This window comes from Arvicanthis niloticus, chromosome 17, assembly GCF_011762505.2.
Source record: "Arvicanthis niloticus isolate mArvNil1 chromosome 17, mArvNil1.pat.X, whole genome shotgun sequence".
In the NCBI taxonomy this organism is placed as follows: domain Eukaryota; kingdom Metazoa; phylum Chordata; class Mammalia; order Rodentia; family Muridae; genus Arvicanthis; species Arvicanthis niloticus.
Window position 1 is genome coordinate 14,032,375 of NC_047674.1, and position 16,926 is coordinate 14,049,300.

Here is a 16,926-nt window from a genome sequence, read left to right on the forward strand (position 1 = left end):
ATAAACTGGAGGCCTAGATTGGGCAGATTTACCATTGCACTACTCTATTCCCCAGCTATGAGATCCCTTACAACTTGCGATTTTTCCAGGCCACGTTCTTCTCCTCCTCTGTTGTCCTTCCACCTCCGGCTGCTCCGTAGCCTCTCCACAGAAACAAGACAGTGGCAAGCAGTCCAATGGTAAGCACACAAACTGCCAGTTCCAGTGAAAAACCACTGGGGTTAAAGTTTGCTCTCATATCTTCAGGCAATGCTGCCACAACTTCAGCTACTTGTGATTTGCGAGATTTTGATTCATCTTCTAGGGACTGTCTCCTTTTTGAAATATTGGCCATCAACTCATCTTGCTCAGAATATTTAGCTCTCTCTTCTTCTAGATCTTTCTCTAGGAGTAGTATTTCATCTTCAAGTTTAGATTTGGATGTTTCCATAGGTTGCCTCCAAACTTTGTGCTTCTGTTGACTCCTCCTCAAAGCTGGCCTCCTTTAAAGATAACTGTAAGCCTTCATACTCCTTTTGAACTAAGCTGACTTTTTCAGGTAGTTTACATTTTTCTTTAATTAGTGCAGAAAGCTCAAGAGCAATTTTTTTTCCTCTCCCCACATAAAATCGGCTTAGAATTGATCGGAAGCCTCTCCATTGGTCAACTACTGGTGGAACCAAAACTAATGGAAAGCAGCCGCCTGTAGACTGGGGATGGACCGGCCAATACTGAGGGAGGAGCCACAAAACCAGGGCAGCACTACGGGCTATAAGACAAACAACTAGGAGAGCAAGCGGAAAATGTTTGTCTTCACGATGCACAATACCTGTGCAATGGTATAGGTCATCAAAATGGAAAACCTCAAAACTGGCAGATAAATGGTAAAGATATCTGGTCAGTGCCAGGCAGTGGTGGTGCACGCCTTTAATCCCAGCACTTGGGAGGCAGAAGCAGGTGGATTTCTAGGTTCGAGGCCAGCCTGGTCTACAAAGTGAGTTCCAGGACAGCCAGGACTACACAGAGAAACCCTGTCTCGAAAAACCAAAAACCAAAAACCAAAAACAACCAACCAAACAACTCCCCCCACCCCCCGAAAAGATATCTGGTCAGGGGAGGTGTGATTGGAAATGGTCAAACCTAGCAAAACTTAGCAAGGTCATCAATTTTAATGTAGCTCGTACAGGCAAGACAGATAAAATGTCTGAAAATAATGAAATAGTGGACAAATTGACATCATGTTTAATTAAGACATGATGAATATTAAAATTTGTCAGGGAATAAATTCAGAATAAATCAACAAGAATGATAGATCACACATTCAAATAACTTGAATGTTTACCCCAACACTAAAAAATAAGGGAAGATGGAAAAACAAATTAAACCAGGAAGAACCTATGAGAATAACTTAAATTGAAAGGAATCCAGAGGCAGGCAGTGGTTCATACCTTTGATCCCAGCACTTGGAAGGCAGGGCAGGCACACAGGAATTACAGTGATTTAAATTTAAAAGCTGTTCACAAAAAACCAGGTTGAAATTCAAAATGAATCTCCTTTGTGGTCTAAAAATACACTTAAACCTTGAATTTATATATAAAGAGAAAAGAGAATATAGGTATATTTATCACACATTCTAAGGTATATTTAGTTTCCAAATTTCAAAAGAATTTTTTAAATTTTTAATTGAAAGATAATATTTTTTTCTCTTGTCAAAAAACATTTTGCCCCAGGAAAGATATAACCTACCAAAAAAAAGGAACCCCCCAGAGTTAGGGTTGGGACAGGGTTTTGTTTTTATCTTTCCAAAAGAATAAAAACATCCAACAATGGAATCTGGAGACTAGTGGACAAGTGAAACGCCTGAAGAAAAAGAACAGATCATCAAGAGAAAATGTCCCCAAATAAAGAGTAAATGGGCCCAATGGTACCGCCCACCTCCAGCTTGTCTCTGCTGCCCCCTACAGAGTGGCAAATGGTCTTTATTTAATTAAATAAATTTAATTTAATTAAAAATTAAAGCTGGCTTTGAGGTTAGAGCCTGGCTCTCTCCTCTAAATCCACACATGCTGTTAAAGGAAACTCAAAACCTCTTTCTCCTATCAGAAGAGCCACCCAGTCTGGAACAGAGGAACACAAAAAATAAGAGACTATTACTGTTCTATTGCCACTAATCTCATAATCTTCTGGTTTTCATTTGACTCTTTAAAACTTTTCTTAAGGTATAAATATTATCTCAAAATGTATAATATTATTATGTATATACAAGTTTTCTGTTGTGCTACAGTAGTGGTATCGTAATAGACAGTAGTCATACAGAAGTCATACAGAGTACTTACTCATCCTGGAAATAAGCTTTGTCTAGCTTCTTGTACACATTTTCAGGTTTGAGTCTGAAGCAGGCATCTAGGAACAAAGTCTGTGTGCCTGAGATGTACTTAACAGACTCTGGTCCTTAAACCTTTCTGGATCTGCTGAATTTAAAATGTTTAAGTTGTCTACCATTCTTAACAGTAACCTTTGAATAACCATCTCCAAGAAGATGATGGAGCCCTGCAACAACACATCCATCTGGGTTGCGTAGCGCTAACCACTGGCAAAAACTGCCCTACTCCCCTTCTGCCACCATGTTCTGTGAAAATAGTGGACATCTCTGCTGTGATGTACCTAGCCAGGAGTGCCGCTAAGATGACAAACACAACCCAGTGTTCAGCTTTAGACTACAAACTGCTCAGGACATTCAAGTTATTGAGTTCAGATAGGAAGGAGACCTGACACAAACGTTTTGTAGAACTTTGAACTCAAAAATACTCAATGCTAACGTTGCCAAAGATGGACATTGTGGAAAATTTGACAGGAATAGCTTCATTATTGCAAATAGTTCTACTGTGTTAAGAGTTAAGATCTTTCCTTTTTATTTAAACAAAGGGGGGAGGGTGTTACAGGGCATCTGAGCACTCTGTGAAATCCAAGATTGTGTTATGTACCGGGAAAAAAAAATGTTTCTAGTTGTGGTGTGGCTCAGTCCTAGCATACACCTTTAATTCAAGAGCTTCCTGTCTGTTGTAAACAGGGATAAATAAAGTCAACCATAGGTCAGAGGCAGGGCAAGCAACTAGGTGACAGGGAGAACATAGGGAAAAAAATAGAGTAGGAGGACAGTAGGAGACCGCAGGAAGTAGAAGGGAGGGACATTTAGCTGGAGAGGTTTTGAGACCAGAGTGGAGAAGAACTTTCTTTTCCTTTGGCTCATCAGTTGGAGGAAGTTCAGCTGCATGCTTCTCTGCCTCTTGAATCTAGCAGGTTTTCACCCAGCATCTGGCTCCCGAGTCTTTATTGGCAAAACTGAACATCTGAGATTTTGTTAAAAAACAACAGTTAGGGGGAAAAAAATAGGGGCTGGAGAAATGTCTCAGCAGTTCAGAGCACTTGTTCTTGCCGAGGACTCATAGTCACCATAACTGCAGTTCCAGGGGATCCAGTGACCTCCTCTGATCTCCATGGACACCAAGCACACATAATACACAGATATACATGCAGTAAGAAAACACTCCGACAGATGAATTACTAAATCTTTTTTTTTTTTTTTAAAGGGAGAAAGGAATTTTATAAAAGGAGGCAGAGTGGGGAACATGGCATACACAAAATGGCATTCCATTCTTTAATTTGAAATCTCATGATCACCTAGTGGGACATCCTGATCACCTAGTGGGACATCCTGATCACCTAGTGGGACATCTTAGTTTTGTTGCTGATGTTTGTTTTCAAAATAGGATCTCTTGTAGAGGAAGTTGGACTTGCCCTTGATAAGCACCTGAGGATGACCTTGAATTCTATAATCTCCTGCCTCCACTTCCCAAGTGCTGGGATCATAGGTGCATACCATCACGCCTAGCATCATGTGTAGCCTAGGCTAGCCACCCTGGCCACCCCCACCCCCACCCCCACCCCCCCAGTTCATCCTCTTGAGCATTTGTCTTTGTGCACTACTGACAACCGAGACCTGAGACATCTCGTCGATTCTCTCAGTCCTTCCCTGGGTTTCTCAGGTTCCATAAACCATTTAGGGCACAAAATAAAAAAAGTTTAGCTCACGAAATCCCAAGGAAAGCACAACTCTTTAAAAGAACAACCAGGGCTGGAGAGATGGCTTAGCGATTAAGGCTGCTCTTCCAGAGGTCCGGAGTTCAATTCCCAGCAACCACATGGTGGCTCACAACCATCTGTAATGGGATCTGGTGCCCTCTTCTGGGGTGTCTGAAGACAGCTACAGTGTACTCACATATAATACAATAAATAAATCTTTTTTTTTTAATCTAAAGAAAGCTGAATTTTGTGTATAACATGTGAACACGGTCAGGTCAGCCTGTCAGTGGAGCCCTCTCATGAAGAGGGGTTTGTTTGTGGTAAGGATCTGTGTGGTAATTCACTGAGACTTCCCATGGTCAGTGGCCACAGGAGACAGGTTGACCAGTCCACGGTCAGATGCATGAGGACAGCAGCTGAGAAAGTCTTTCCTCACCCAACTGATTCTCTCATTTGCTAGAGAAAAGAAACCATTGTCCCTTTTAGGCAAAAGCCTAAGTAGGAGTTCTAGTTGACACTGGTGACTGCGGGTGATGCAAGCACTTTTAAGGGACCTGGCAGTGTTTACTCAAAGCGCAAGGATCCCCTTGACCCACCAGTCTATTTCTAAACATTTACTTCAAGGACAAAAATAAGAAAGTACTCATCAGATCATTATATAAACCGGGATAAAATCCTTCCTCTGGGGCTTCTAAAAGCTCTGTGCTTACTTTTGAAAAAATGATATATACTCATCAGAGCATAATATAAACAAAAAGGATAAAACCCTTGCCTCTGGGACTTCTAAAAACTCTGTGATTACCTTTGAAAAAATTATGTATGTATATATATATATATATATTTTTTTCTTCTTCCAAGACAGGATTTCTCTGTGTAGCCCTGGCTGTCCTGGAACTTACTCTGTAGACCAGGCTGGCCTCAAACTCAGAGATCCCCCTCCTTCTGTCTCCCGAGTGCTGGGGTTAAAGGGATGAACCACCACTGCCCATCTTGATATCTTTTCTAATAATAGACTTTTTTTTTTAATTGGAAAAGTTATTTAACGGGGTAGAATGAGCCAATTTTAAAAAAGTGTCTATCTATTATCTATGTACCTATTAAAGTTTAGGCTAAAAGTTATCTGAGTGCTAGGAATTAAGGCCAGGAATTCTGTTTTGTTGTTTGTTTACCTGTCTCTTGCTCAATTTGCAGAACATTTCCATAGTAAAAACAGGCTTGCTGGTCAGTGGTGGCACACGCCTTTACTCCCAGCACTTGGGAGGCAGAGGCAGGCAGATTTCTGAGTTCGAGGCCAGCCTGGTCTACAGAGTGAGTTCCAGGGCAGCTAGGGATACACAGAGAAACCCTGTCTTGAAAAACCAAAAACAAACAAACAAGCAAACAAACAAAAAAAGGCTTTAAAAAAAAGTGTGTGGTGTGTATGTGTGTCCCACAGCTTGCATGTGACAACCAGAGAACAATCTTCTATCTTGTTTGAGGCAGGGTTTTATGCTGTGTACACTAATCTGGTTGGCACTCAGCCTCTTCCTGTGTCTGCTGGAATTAAAGATGGGTGTCATTGCATCCAGCTTTACATGGCATTGGGAGGCATCATGACTGTCTTAGTTAGGGTTTCTATTGCTCTGAAGAGACACCATGACCAGGGGAATTCTTATTTAAAAAAAAAAAAAAACCAACAACACATTTATTTGGGATCTGTTTACAGTTTCAGAGGTTTAGTCCATTATCATCATGACAGGAAGCATAGCAGCACACAGTCAGACATGGTGCTGGAAGAGCCAAAAGTTCTACATCTTGATCTGCAGGCAGCAGCAGGAGACTGTGTACCACCCTGGGCACAGCTTGAACATAGGAGACCTCAAAGCCTGCCCTCACAGTGACACACTTTCTCCAACAAGGCCACACCTCCTAACAGTGCCACTCCCTATGGGCCAGGCATTCAAACACATGGGGGCCCGTACCTATTCAAACCACCACAATGTCCTAAGCTTCCACAGTGAGTGCTTCACCCATCAAACCACTGTCCCAACCCAGGAGCTTATTTTTAAGTAGGATTTTAGGCTGACAACAGGAAATAATGTGTCATCCTAGTCAAATATCTACCCATGGAGGGATGAATGGCCAAGCGGTGGCTGCTGACATATTACTTACCATTAATGAAATAAATGCGCATTTTCTGAGCAACCGTGGAACACCGTCTTAAGCCTTAGAAATTATTTGACAGTTCTGTGTTGTGCTTGTGAATGTCTTTAGTTTAGAAAACTAGAGAACAAGAAATTTTAAACAAATAAGCAAAACAGAGGTAAAGGAAAGGAGACTGAGCAAAGGAGGAGTCAGTGCCTGGCCGGGCTGAGCTCGCCTCCCTAGTGGTCCTGGGGGCTCCTCGGCCTCTAGTGGACAGCCGAGGCAGAGAATTTCAGGCTTCCCTGTGCTTTGAGTTTTCCTTCCAGTGCCTGTCATCCAGCAGCCAGGTTGAGCTCTGAGGTCCTTGAGCAGGCTCTGCAGCCAGGTGCCCACCAACCACCAACTGCACCTGACCATGGAAAAGGCACTCCAGACTGGGGAAACAGCTGAGCCATTAGAACTAGCCTATCTCTGAGGCCCCAAATCATTCCCAGACGCTCCTGGACTTGCGCACAGCCAGGACTTAAGCACTAGAACGCTCCTTTGTTGTAAAGCTACAAGGAAAGGCCCCCCACTTCCTGGGGCCGGCAAGTAGAGGCAGAATGCATCACAAGTAAGTGTAAGTGAGGCTTCCAAACACATGTCAAGTTTGCAGAGGTGGGCCCAGGAGAGCTAGACAGACAAGCCTGAACAGGAAAGGACCATCACCCTGCAGAGAGACACCCACCTGGGCTTTTGGTACCTGAGTTGAAAATACTCAGTCAGGCAGTGGTGGTGCACACATTTAATTCCAGCACTTGGGAGGCAGAGGCAGGCAGATCTCTGAGTTTAAGGCCAGCCTGGTTTATAGAATGAGTTCCAAGGCACAGAGAAATCCTGTGTCAGAAAAAAGAAAACAAGGAAGGAAGGAAGGAAGGAAGGAAGGAAGGAAGGAAGGAAGGAAGGAAGGAAGAAAGAAAGAACTCAGCTGTTAGCATTTCCTCTAGGCTCTGCCCAACAGTTAGGTATGAGCCTGGCTCATAAATAAAAGGATTGTTTGGTCCTCTCTCTCATCTCTTCTCCTTCCCCCTTTCACTCCTTCCCCTTCCCCCTCTCTCCCTCCCATCTTCCTCTCCATCTTCTTTCCCAACGTGTTCCAAACTGACCTCTTCCCTTCTTTCTCTCCTCTCTCTTTCTGTCCTTCTCTGTCCCCTTTCTTTCTCTCCTTCTCCTCCCTTCCCCAGACCCCCTTCCCACATCCCAAATAAACTTCCTTTTATACTAGATCTGATACCTCGTTTGGAGGGGAAGGGGAGCAGGGAATGCCTCAGCATGGGGCCCACTAAGGCACCCCTTCCTGTCTGCAGCATCACACACTTTATAAAACTTAACAGCTGTGGTCCCCTAGAGACACCCCAGCTGGGGCAGCCAGACTTCTCACCTTCACCCCTTGCTGAACCCAATCTCGGTTCCCCCCCACCCCAGCCCTATAGGAAGGCACAGCACAGGTTCATGAAGGAATGCTGCTTCAGGCTGGAAAGCTCAGGCTTCACAGCCAGGCTTTGCCATCATGAGTCTAACATGACCTCTGAGTGAGGAAAACAGAGCAGAGGGGACAGAGGCCACAGCCCTTCCTGGAGACTCTGAACTGTGCCTTCTTCACTGCTGACCCACAGACAGCTTTTCTTACTAATAGCATACCTGCAGGCTTCCTCCAAGACTCTCTGGATCCACAGACCCCATCCACATTTCTGAACAATCTCCACCCCCAACCCCTGCTTTTCTGACAGCTGGCCCAGTTAAGTAAAGAAAAAAATTTCTTTCTTTTATACTCTCTCTCTCTCTCTCTCTCTCTCTCTCTCTCTCTCTCTCTCTCTCTCTGTCTGTCTATGTGGAGAGTGGAGAAGAAACATTATCAGCTCAGGAACAAGAAACGTTATCTAGTCAGGAACAGGGGGCAGCAGGAGAGGAACACTGCCTGTTTTTCTGAAAATGAGACAAAATGAAAGCCAGGAAGACCAGTTCTGGAATTTTCCGAGGAGTCTCCCCTGAGACCCTCCCCACCACCCCCCTTCCTAATTGAGCCTGGTGTTTTCCAACAAGAATGTGTGTTGATGGGCTTTGATGAGAAGCAGGTTTTTGTTCCCTCTTGCGATGATGCCTCTGCAGCACTTCTGGCCAGAGTTGTTTACCCTTAGTTTTCATGGAGATTTGCAACATCGGCCCATAACCGATTCAACTGGCTGCAGTGAGCCAGCTGGCCATAGGGGAGACAGGGTTTTGCCATGGGTAAATTGTCCATCTCCCTACCCCCAACCCAAATTCATATGTTAAGGTCCTAAGTTCCAGGATCTCAGATCCCTACTTAAAGGGAGGGTCTTTAAAGAGGTGATTATGGCCAGGCAACGTCATTGAGTGAGCCTTAGGCCATGATTGGAATCTGCAAGCCCAGAGTCTAGAAGCCAAGCCTGCTGACACCTGGATGTCAGGCTTCCAGCCTGGGGAACTGAAAACAAGTTTCTCCCAAGCAGGGGCCTGTGAGGTCTATGATGCAGCTCCAGGGAGCGTTTCTGGTCTGATACAGAAGGGAGGAATGACCTTGGTCTCCACCATGCCCACTTGGTAGTTCCTTTTGTTACCACCAGTAAGTGGTAACTTAATTTAGCCTCTGGGTGACAGAAAAGGACATATTGAGAGGTGGAAAGGTATACCCAGGGGGACAGTTGCAGTTGTCCATTCACAGGTCCCTGTACTAAGGTGAGTCCTTGTGGCCAAAGTGAACAGACTATTTGTGAAGTGCTGGGGACATGTTAAGGGCTCTCCTTGCAAATACTGAACTATAAAGTCCATAGTCATCCCTTGGTAGGAAGGAAACCGAGGGGTGGGGAGACCCTGGTTTGCTTTGCCACTGGCGGAACTGGTGTCTGATTTGATTGGCTTGCCCTCTCCACTGGTGAGCTGGCATCTGATTTGATCCAGGCAGTTTGCTATCATCGTTTGTACATGCCAACTTTGCATTTGGGTATTGGGGTGGGGCACACTGATATGCACATGAAAGTCTCATTGATTTGAGTTGGCTCAATGGCCAGTGAGCCTGAAAGAGAGTCACGTGTCTCCTTTTTCCCCACACAGGGATTACCAGTGGGCACCTCCAGGCCTCTTTGTTTTGTTTTTATTATAGAATCTGGGGTTTGAACTGAAGTCCCTAAGCTTGCATGACACTTGACCAACTGAGCCATCTCCTGTCCTCCTTTTTAAATGTGGAACTCCACCTGTCTCTGTGCCTTGGATGGGGTGGGCTTGTATAGTGTGCAGACACTAGCATAACAGCCTGTACTGAGCATGAACAGCAGCAGATGGCACGTGCCCTTGACCTCTAGTACCCGCCCACCGCCTGCCCTAACACCAGAGGTGACCCGAGAACAAACTGTCCCAGTCTCTTGTTGGAGAAAGTCCTTCAGGGTGGGCGGCTAGGCAGGAAGTATAGCTGATGTGGGTTCAAGAAGAGTGATCACGTTTCGAGCTGCCTGTCTCAGGAACTTCCTGTCTCTAACATATGTGAATAGACAGAGTAAAGTCGGCAACCCCTTAGCCCGTCTAGGCTTAGTCCCATAAGGAATTTGCTGTTCTGAGTAGCCTTGAAAAATGTGTCTTCTCATGCTCACCACGCAGGTGAACCACCAAGAAAAGCTTCTCTGAGCTGGAAAGATGGCTCAGTTAAACACTCTTACTGCTCCTGCAGAGAACCCAGGTTCAGTTCCCAACACCCACATGGCAGCTTTCAACCATCTGTAATCTCCGGAGAATCTGATACCTACTTCTGACCTCCAATGGCGTCAGGTCTGCATATGGTACACATACATATGTGCGGGCTAAATGCTCATACACATATACACATACATCCTGAATTTTTTTAAAAAATGTGTTTCACATGCAGGAGGCAGAGGCAGGCAGATCTCGGTGAGTTCAAGGCCAGCCTGGTCTACAGAGCTAGGACCACAGAACTAGTTCTAGTCAGGACTAAGAAACCCTAGCTGGAGAAAAAAAAAAATGGGGGTGTGTGTGTCTCATAGTTCCAAGATAGCCAGAGCTATACAAAGAAGCCCTGTCCTGAGCAGGGGGTCTGGGAAGGGGTGGGGAAGGGGAGAAGATCTCACTGCCAGTCTTTCCTTGGGAAAAACATGCTTCCTGCCTGGCCCTAAGGATGAGGCTCTGACTGGCTACTTGGTCCTTTAGGGGATCAAACACCATCTTGGGATAAGGCAGAGGGCTTCCATACACCAGGTCATCTCCCTCATGGCTACCAGAGCTGAGTTAGTTGCTCAACTACACACAGCTAGAACAACCAGTCGGGGTCTGACCACATCACCCTTCACCGGGAAGTGACGCCCAGCAGCTGGGATGGTAGCAGCCAGATGCAGACCTGAGTGTGTTTGTTTATTCTGTCTTCTGAGAGGCCTATTACAGGACATTCCCCCAACGTAATGTGGCCTGGGGAAAGGAACTTCGTGTGTAAACAAACATAGCATAAAGGTCACCTTGATTTCCTGTTTTAAAATCTGCATGTTCAATGAACTGCACACACTGTGAAACACCCCCTCTCCAACACCCCCCAAGTATGTCATTAAGGAAACCGTTGCCTTCCATCATCTGGAGTTAATCTGATGGAGTAGTACTTCTGTCGGTCCATTGAGGGTGTCTCCTCTCTTCCGCTCCTGGTCCCCACAGGCCCTTCTGCACATGGTAATTATGTACTTGGGATGAGTTTCTAGAGGAGAAATGACTGCAAACAGACACTCAGTCCTTCTGGTCCACCCTTCTGACTTGTTTTCAGGAGGATACCTCTGATGTTCATTTTTGAGGAATGGATGGAGATCACGCCCAGTGGACCAGGCTTCCCTAGAAGGCTGATGTACAAGCGGTCATCATGTGTGAGGGGGCTTGGGCTCCCTGTTCCCTTGTTTGCTTCCGACTTAGCTGGGCACAGGATGGCCATGCTCTGAAGATGACCTCAAACTCCAGCCTTCTTGGTTTACTGGAAACCCTGAGAACTGTTAATATGAGCAGTTCCAGAAATGAGACACTGGGTCAGTTCCATTTCCCGAGTCAGCTCCCTGGTTCTCCTGCAGTTTTTAGATTCTGTGACTTAAGAATGTCTTGTTTTCCCATCCTTTAGATTTCCATGTCAACGCCCAGGAAGGCAGGCTGGCCTCTGGTCTCCAGTTCAGGTCACAAGTGAGCCCAGTCTTATTTTCTTTTATGTTTTTCCTCTGTCTCTTCTTTATTCTTCCCCGCCCTTCCCCCTCCTTTTTTAAAAACAAAAAACCAAACCAAACCAAACCAACCAAACAAACAAAACCCCAGTGTGTCCTTATATAGCCCAGGTGGACCTTAAACTCACAGCAATCCTCCTACCTCAACACCCCAAAGTGTTTTGATTCCAGGCATGCACTGCCATAGCTCAATCTTATTTTTCAAATTAATACTGTCACTGCTGTCCATGGCTTCCCAGGGACCAAAGGGACAGTGCTGAGTAGAAGAGATCACATCCCTGGCATCTCTCGACTTTCACTTATCCTGTGTACTGGGGTTTCTCAGGGAAGGTAGTGTGACCTTTAGGGAAGAGGACACAAGGACAGCACAGCACCTTCTCCACGTTCGACTTAGCCAATCGGTCTGCCTCACACTAGGTATTCTCGCTAGTCTATAATTTATGATTATTTCCAAGTACTAAAAGCAGGGGCTGTGCTGGTCAGTGGTGGTGCATGCCTTTAATCCCAGAACTTGAGAGACAGAGGCAGGAGGATCTCTGTGAGTCCAAGGCCAGTTTGGTTTACAGGGCAAGTTCCAGGACAACCAGAGCTGCACGAAGAAACCCTGTTTCAAAAAAACCCAAGAAAGGCAAAGAGAAAGCAGGGGCCATGCAGTAGAGGCCAAGGGTACCAGAATCATTTGGGATGCCCTCAACAAACACAGAAGACCTTTGACTGGGTATCATCTGGTTAGAGACCCTGAGATAAACTCCAATCAGCAAAAGACAGATCTCCAGGAGTAGCTTTGTTTTCTTCCAGCCTTTACTTCCCTATATAGGTTATTTGTACCCAGAATTTAGAACACTTCCCAAGTTTAAGAATACTCTTTTAATCAAAAACTCTGCATCCACAAACACATCTGTGCAGTCTTCCTCGGAGATCAGAATGCCCACAGTGGTGATGAAGTGTATATCAGAGACCTGGTGCTTAGAACTCTCTCAGAGGTAAACAGAGGCAGGCCCCTGCTCCCCTGCTAAAAGCCTCTGGCTAGAGCATGTTCAGCTTAATGCAGAGCCACTCTCAAGTCCTGTGCTAACTAGGCTAGAGCAGGATGCAATGTGGGGCCTGCCCCTGATGCTGCTGCTGGGCCGGGCCCATGGTTCCCCATCCCCCATCACCTGGGATACCTACACGATGCCCTCTGTGCGCTTGCTCCTCCAGACCACCAGTGCAGTCATGAGCAGCGTGACCGTAATGGGGAGAGCAATGAAAGGGCACAGAATGCTGTTGGGAGGGTCTCGCAGGGCCCTGCCAGAGATGGGGCACTTGCTGAAGTAGCGATGGTGGACAGCGATGAAGAATCTGTCCACTTCCGGGTTGGGCCAGAAACAACCAATCTTGTTCGCTACGTGCCTGGTGCAGTAAGCAAGCTCCCCATAGCTCCTGTGGATACAAAAAGAAGCTGTCAGGAGATGCAGCTGGGACTCAGACTTGTTTAGCCAGAGGCAAAGCAGTCCTTTCCCTCCTCCCAGAAGCTCAGGCCTCAAGGCAGAGCTCTGACTCTGGCAGGTGAAGGATCCTTAGATAGCTCACACTAGTCCCAGAAATCCAGCTATCAGAAGGTGAGGTGCCCAGTGCCTGCTATAGCCTTAGGCCATAAGACTGGGGACCAAGCTGACAATGTGGTCATTCATGCTCCTGTTATCAGCCTATCTATGGTCCCCACTGAGCTGGTCACGACAGGACTCAATGAGAGTGGGCCGTCAGTGGGGGTGTGGGTGCTGTGGGCCAGAAACTGAGGGAGGCCTGCCTGCTTAGGCAAAGTCCTCTGAGTTCTTTCATATTGATTGATTGATTGATTGGTTTAGTGAGTGCGTGAGAGATATCACATGTATGTGGTGCAGGTAGATGCCAGAGAATGACTTGCAAGAATTGGTTCTCTCCCTATGATGTGGGTTTTGGGGATTGAACTTGGGTCTCCAGACTTGGCGGCATGGGTCTTTACCCTCTTGAACCATCTACCCAGCCCCAAGTCTCACAACTTCTGTGGAGACAGTTCATCGAGGAGCAGTGGAATCCTCCCAGTATGGCGTGGGATGCGGCTGGTCATCATGGGTCATCCATAAGTGTGTAAGACTCCTTATTTGTAACTGTATATAACAATTTTTGTGTGTGTGAGTTATTCTCAGTGGCTGTGTGGGACCCTGTTTGTGTGTCAGTGACTGTACACATATACACATATGACTCTGATCTAGTTTTGGTAGCTGTCTTTTTTTTTTTTTTTTTTTTTTTTTTTTTGTCACCTTGACACAGGCTAGAGTTATCTGGGAAAAGGAACCTCAATTAAGAAAATGCCTCCAGGGGGCTGGAGAAATGGCTCAGTGGTTACTCAGTGGTTAAGAGCACTGACTGCTCTTCCAGAGGTCCTGAGTTTAATTCCCAGCAACCACATGGTGGCTCACAACCATCTGTAATGGGATCAGATGCCCTCTTCTGGTGTGTCTGAAAAGAGCAGCAGTGTACTGACATACATAAAATAAATAAATAAATAAATCTTTAAAAAAAAAAAAAGAAAAGAAAATGCCTCTAGCTGGGCAGTGGTGGCGCACGCCTTTAATCCCAGCACTTGGGAGGCAGAGGCAGGTGGATTTCTGAGTTCGAGGCCAGGGCTATACAGAGAAACCCTGTCTTGAAAAACCAAAAAAAAAAAAAAAAAAAAAAAAAAAAAAAAAAAAAAAAAAGAAAGAAAGAAAAAAAAGAAAGAAAGAAAGAAAAGAAAGAAAAGAAAATGCCTCCAACCAGATTCCCTGTGGGCAATCTTCTTGATCAATGATTGATGAGGGTGGACTGGTGGACTCAGCCCACAGTGGGTGGAGGGAGGTGCCAGCCCTGGGCAGGTGATCCTCACTTGTATAAGGAAACAGACTGAGCAAGGCATGGAGGGTACACCAGTAAGCCGTGTTCCGCCATAGTCTCAGTTCCTGCCTTAAATGGCAGCTCTGACTTCCCTCAGTGATGGGGTGTGTGTGCTCTGAGAGTTGTAAGCTGAAAGAATCCCTTTCCTCTCTAAGTTGCTTTTGGTCGTGGTGTTTCATCACCACACTAGAAACCCTAAGACAAGAACTATCCTTCAAGTCAAACAACTGCCATCTTCAAGAGATCAGCTGTGCCCAGAGTGCCCGTCACCAAGCTGCCTGCTGACTGCAGACATTCCCTCTTAGTCGGGGCTGGGGTGGGTCAACAGCCTTTCATCTGTTTATCCAGCCGCTTCTTCCAGCTACATGTATGCAATTTCTCCCTGATTGCCCATGGCCTTGGGTGTCTTGCAGATGTGCAAGATTAGATAGGCTGGAGATGACTAGGACAGAAGAGAACCTCAGTCATTCCTAACATGGCAACGGAAGAGAAACTAGGGTGAATTGGAGCTGTGTGTGTGTGTGTGTGTGTGTGTGTGTGTGTGTGTGTGTGTGTGAAGTAGGTGGAGTCCTGCTGTACAAGCATGAGGACATAAGTTAAGATCCCCAAGCAAAAGCAGGGTGCATCAGTGTGTGCCGGCAATTGAGCAAGGCAGGTGTGGGGGATGGGAGAGACAGGCAGATCCTGGGGCCCGGAGGTCAGGCCAACGGGTCTAGCAAAAACTGCCATCTCCAGGTTCAGTGAGAGATCACTGTCGATTTAATGGTAGTCCTGATGTCCTGATGTTTCCATCCTGCCAGTCACCACACCTGCATTGTGGATACACAGAAGCAGAGGGAGCTTGTTTACCCAAGAGGAGCTTGGGAACCCAATGGGGTTGGATCTCATTGAGAAACTCAAGAGTGCTAGCCATGTGGCTTGTGACCCATTGTGGCTTCTAAACCCCTAGCAAGTCAAAAGTGGAGAATGAGAGAGGAAAACAGGTGATATTGACTTCTGACCTCCACATGTATATACACAGGCAAGTGTACCTGTACCCACATGTGTACACATGCACACACACACACACACACACAGAGAGAGAGAGAGAGAGAGAGAGAGAGAGAGAGAGAGAGAGAGAGAGAATAAGGTGATTCATTGCTCTTCCAGTTAGGGGGTGCAAGTGCAAATGTTCGGTTCTCACTGAACAACCATAAAACCTCACACTTCCTGGGATCCATCAGAGTTAGGCTATAGAGCTCCAGGTCACCTGAATTTCATGAGTGAGTACAGAACTGTGACCAAGCAGAGGAAGAAAAGTCTATTTGGAAAAAGTGGGGGACCAGCTCCAGGTAGCAACTGACAGCACCCAAGTTTGAGCCTGTGTGGCATTGCTGGGGCCTGAAAGTCTGGCAGGGCTGCTGACTCCCTAGTTTCCCATGAGAAGGTTCCACTGGATGCAGGTGATGAGGATGGGGAGGGCACAGCACACCGTGACTCATTTCCCATGTCCCCTTGGAGCAGCAGCAGCTGTTATCCTCCTGTTGTGGGCATAGCACCCTGTACCACACCAAGTAGAGGTTTTTCTAAAAGGGGAGGGGGGTCAGGAAACTCTGTAAAGGCCAGCCATCCTGCTCTGCCTCAGTTTCTTGGCCTCAGTCAAGAGGCTGAGAACCGCTGTTGGAGACACCGTGGCTGAGGGCACAGGCTCATTTAAACTGAGGCTGGATGGGGACAGAGATGTCTCCTATTCCCTGGTGACTCTGGCAGCAGTTGATCTGTGCTGTGGACAGCTGGGGGGACTTCGCGATGTGACACAAGCATCTAGGTGTGATGTAGCAAATTCCTCTAAAGCTAGAAGCTCACTGAGACACAGGAAGTTCGGGGCTGGAGAGACGGCTCAGGAGTGATGGCTCAGTGGTTAAGAGCACTTGCTCTTGCAGAGGACCCAGGTTCACATCTCAGTACCTGTGTGGTGGCTCACAACCATTCATAACTGTAGTTCCAGAGGATCTGATGCCTTTTGCTGACCTCCATGGGCACTGCATGCACATGGTACGCCAATGTTCATGAAGGCAAAATACTCATGCATAAAATAAAAATATCTAAGAAAACAAAAACAAAAATGTTTGTAAAAAAAAAAAAAGGAAGCAGGTGGATCTCTATGAGTTCAAGGCCAGCCTGGTCTTCAAAAGCAAGTTTGAGTTCAGCCTGGGCCGACAACACAGTGAGACCCTTTTTCAAAGGATATATATATATATATATATATATATATATATATATATATATATATGCTGGAGAGATGGCTCAGCAGTTAAGAGCACTGAGTTCAATTCCCAGAAATCACATGGTAGCTCACAAGCATCTGTAATGGGATCTGATGCCCTCTTCTAGCATGTCTGAAGAGAGCAATGGTGTACTTATATACATAAAATAAATGAATAAATCTTTAAAATATATATATATATCTCAGGAAGTCCTTGAAACCTACTAGACACAGTAGGCCCCTCTGTCCCCTAGGTTACATAAGCTATAAAGCCTGCTGAGGAGACTTAGCCCAGGCTCAGATCAGCCAAACTGTCTAGAAGTCCCTCCCCAACCTGTCAAGCTGCTT

The 16,926-nt window shown here is 46.0% G+C and overlaps 1 protein-coding gene across 1 annotated transcript in view; it reads right to left on the reverse strand.

Moving 5' to 3' along the window:
• Positions 1-12,290: 12,290 nt before the first annotated feature.
• Ramp1 (receptor activity modifying protein 1) overlaps positions 12,291-16,926 on the reverse strand; it is a 45,544-nt gene continuing 40,908 nt past the window's right edge. Inside the window, exon 3 of the mRNA XM_034521078.2 lies at positions 12,291-12,860. Coding sequence (XP_034376969.1) covers positions 12,605-12,860 — 256 coding nt within the window. The 3' untranslated portion in view covers positions 12,291-12,604. The remainder of the gene's footprint in view (positions 12,861-16,926) is intronic.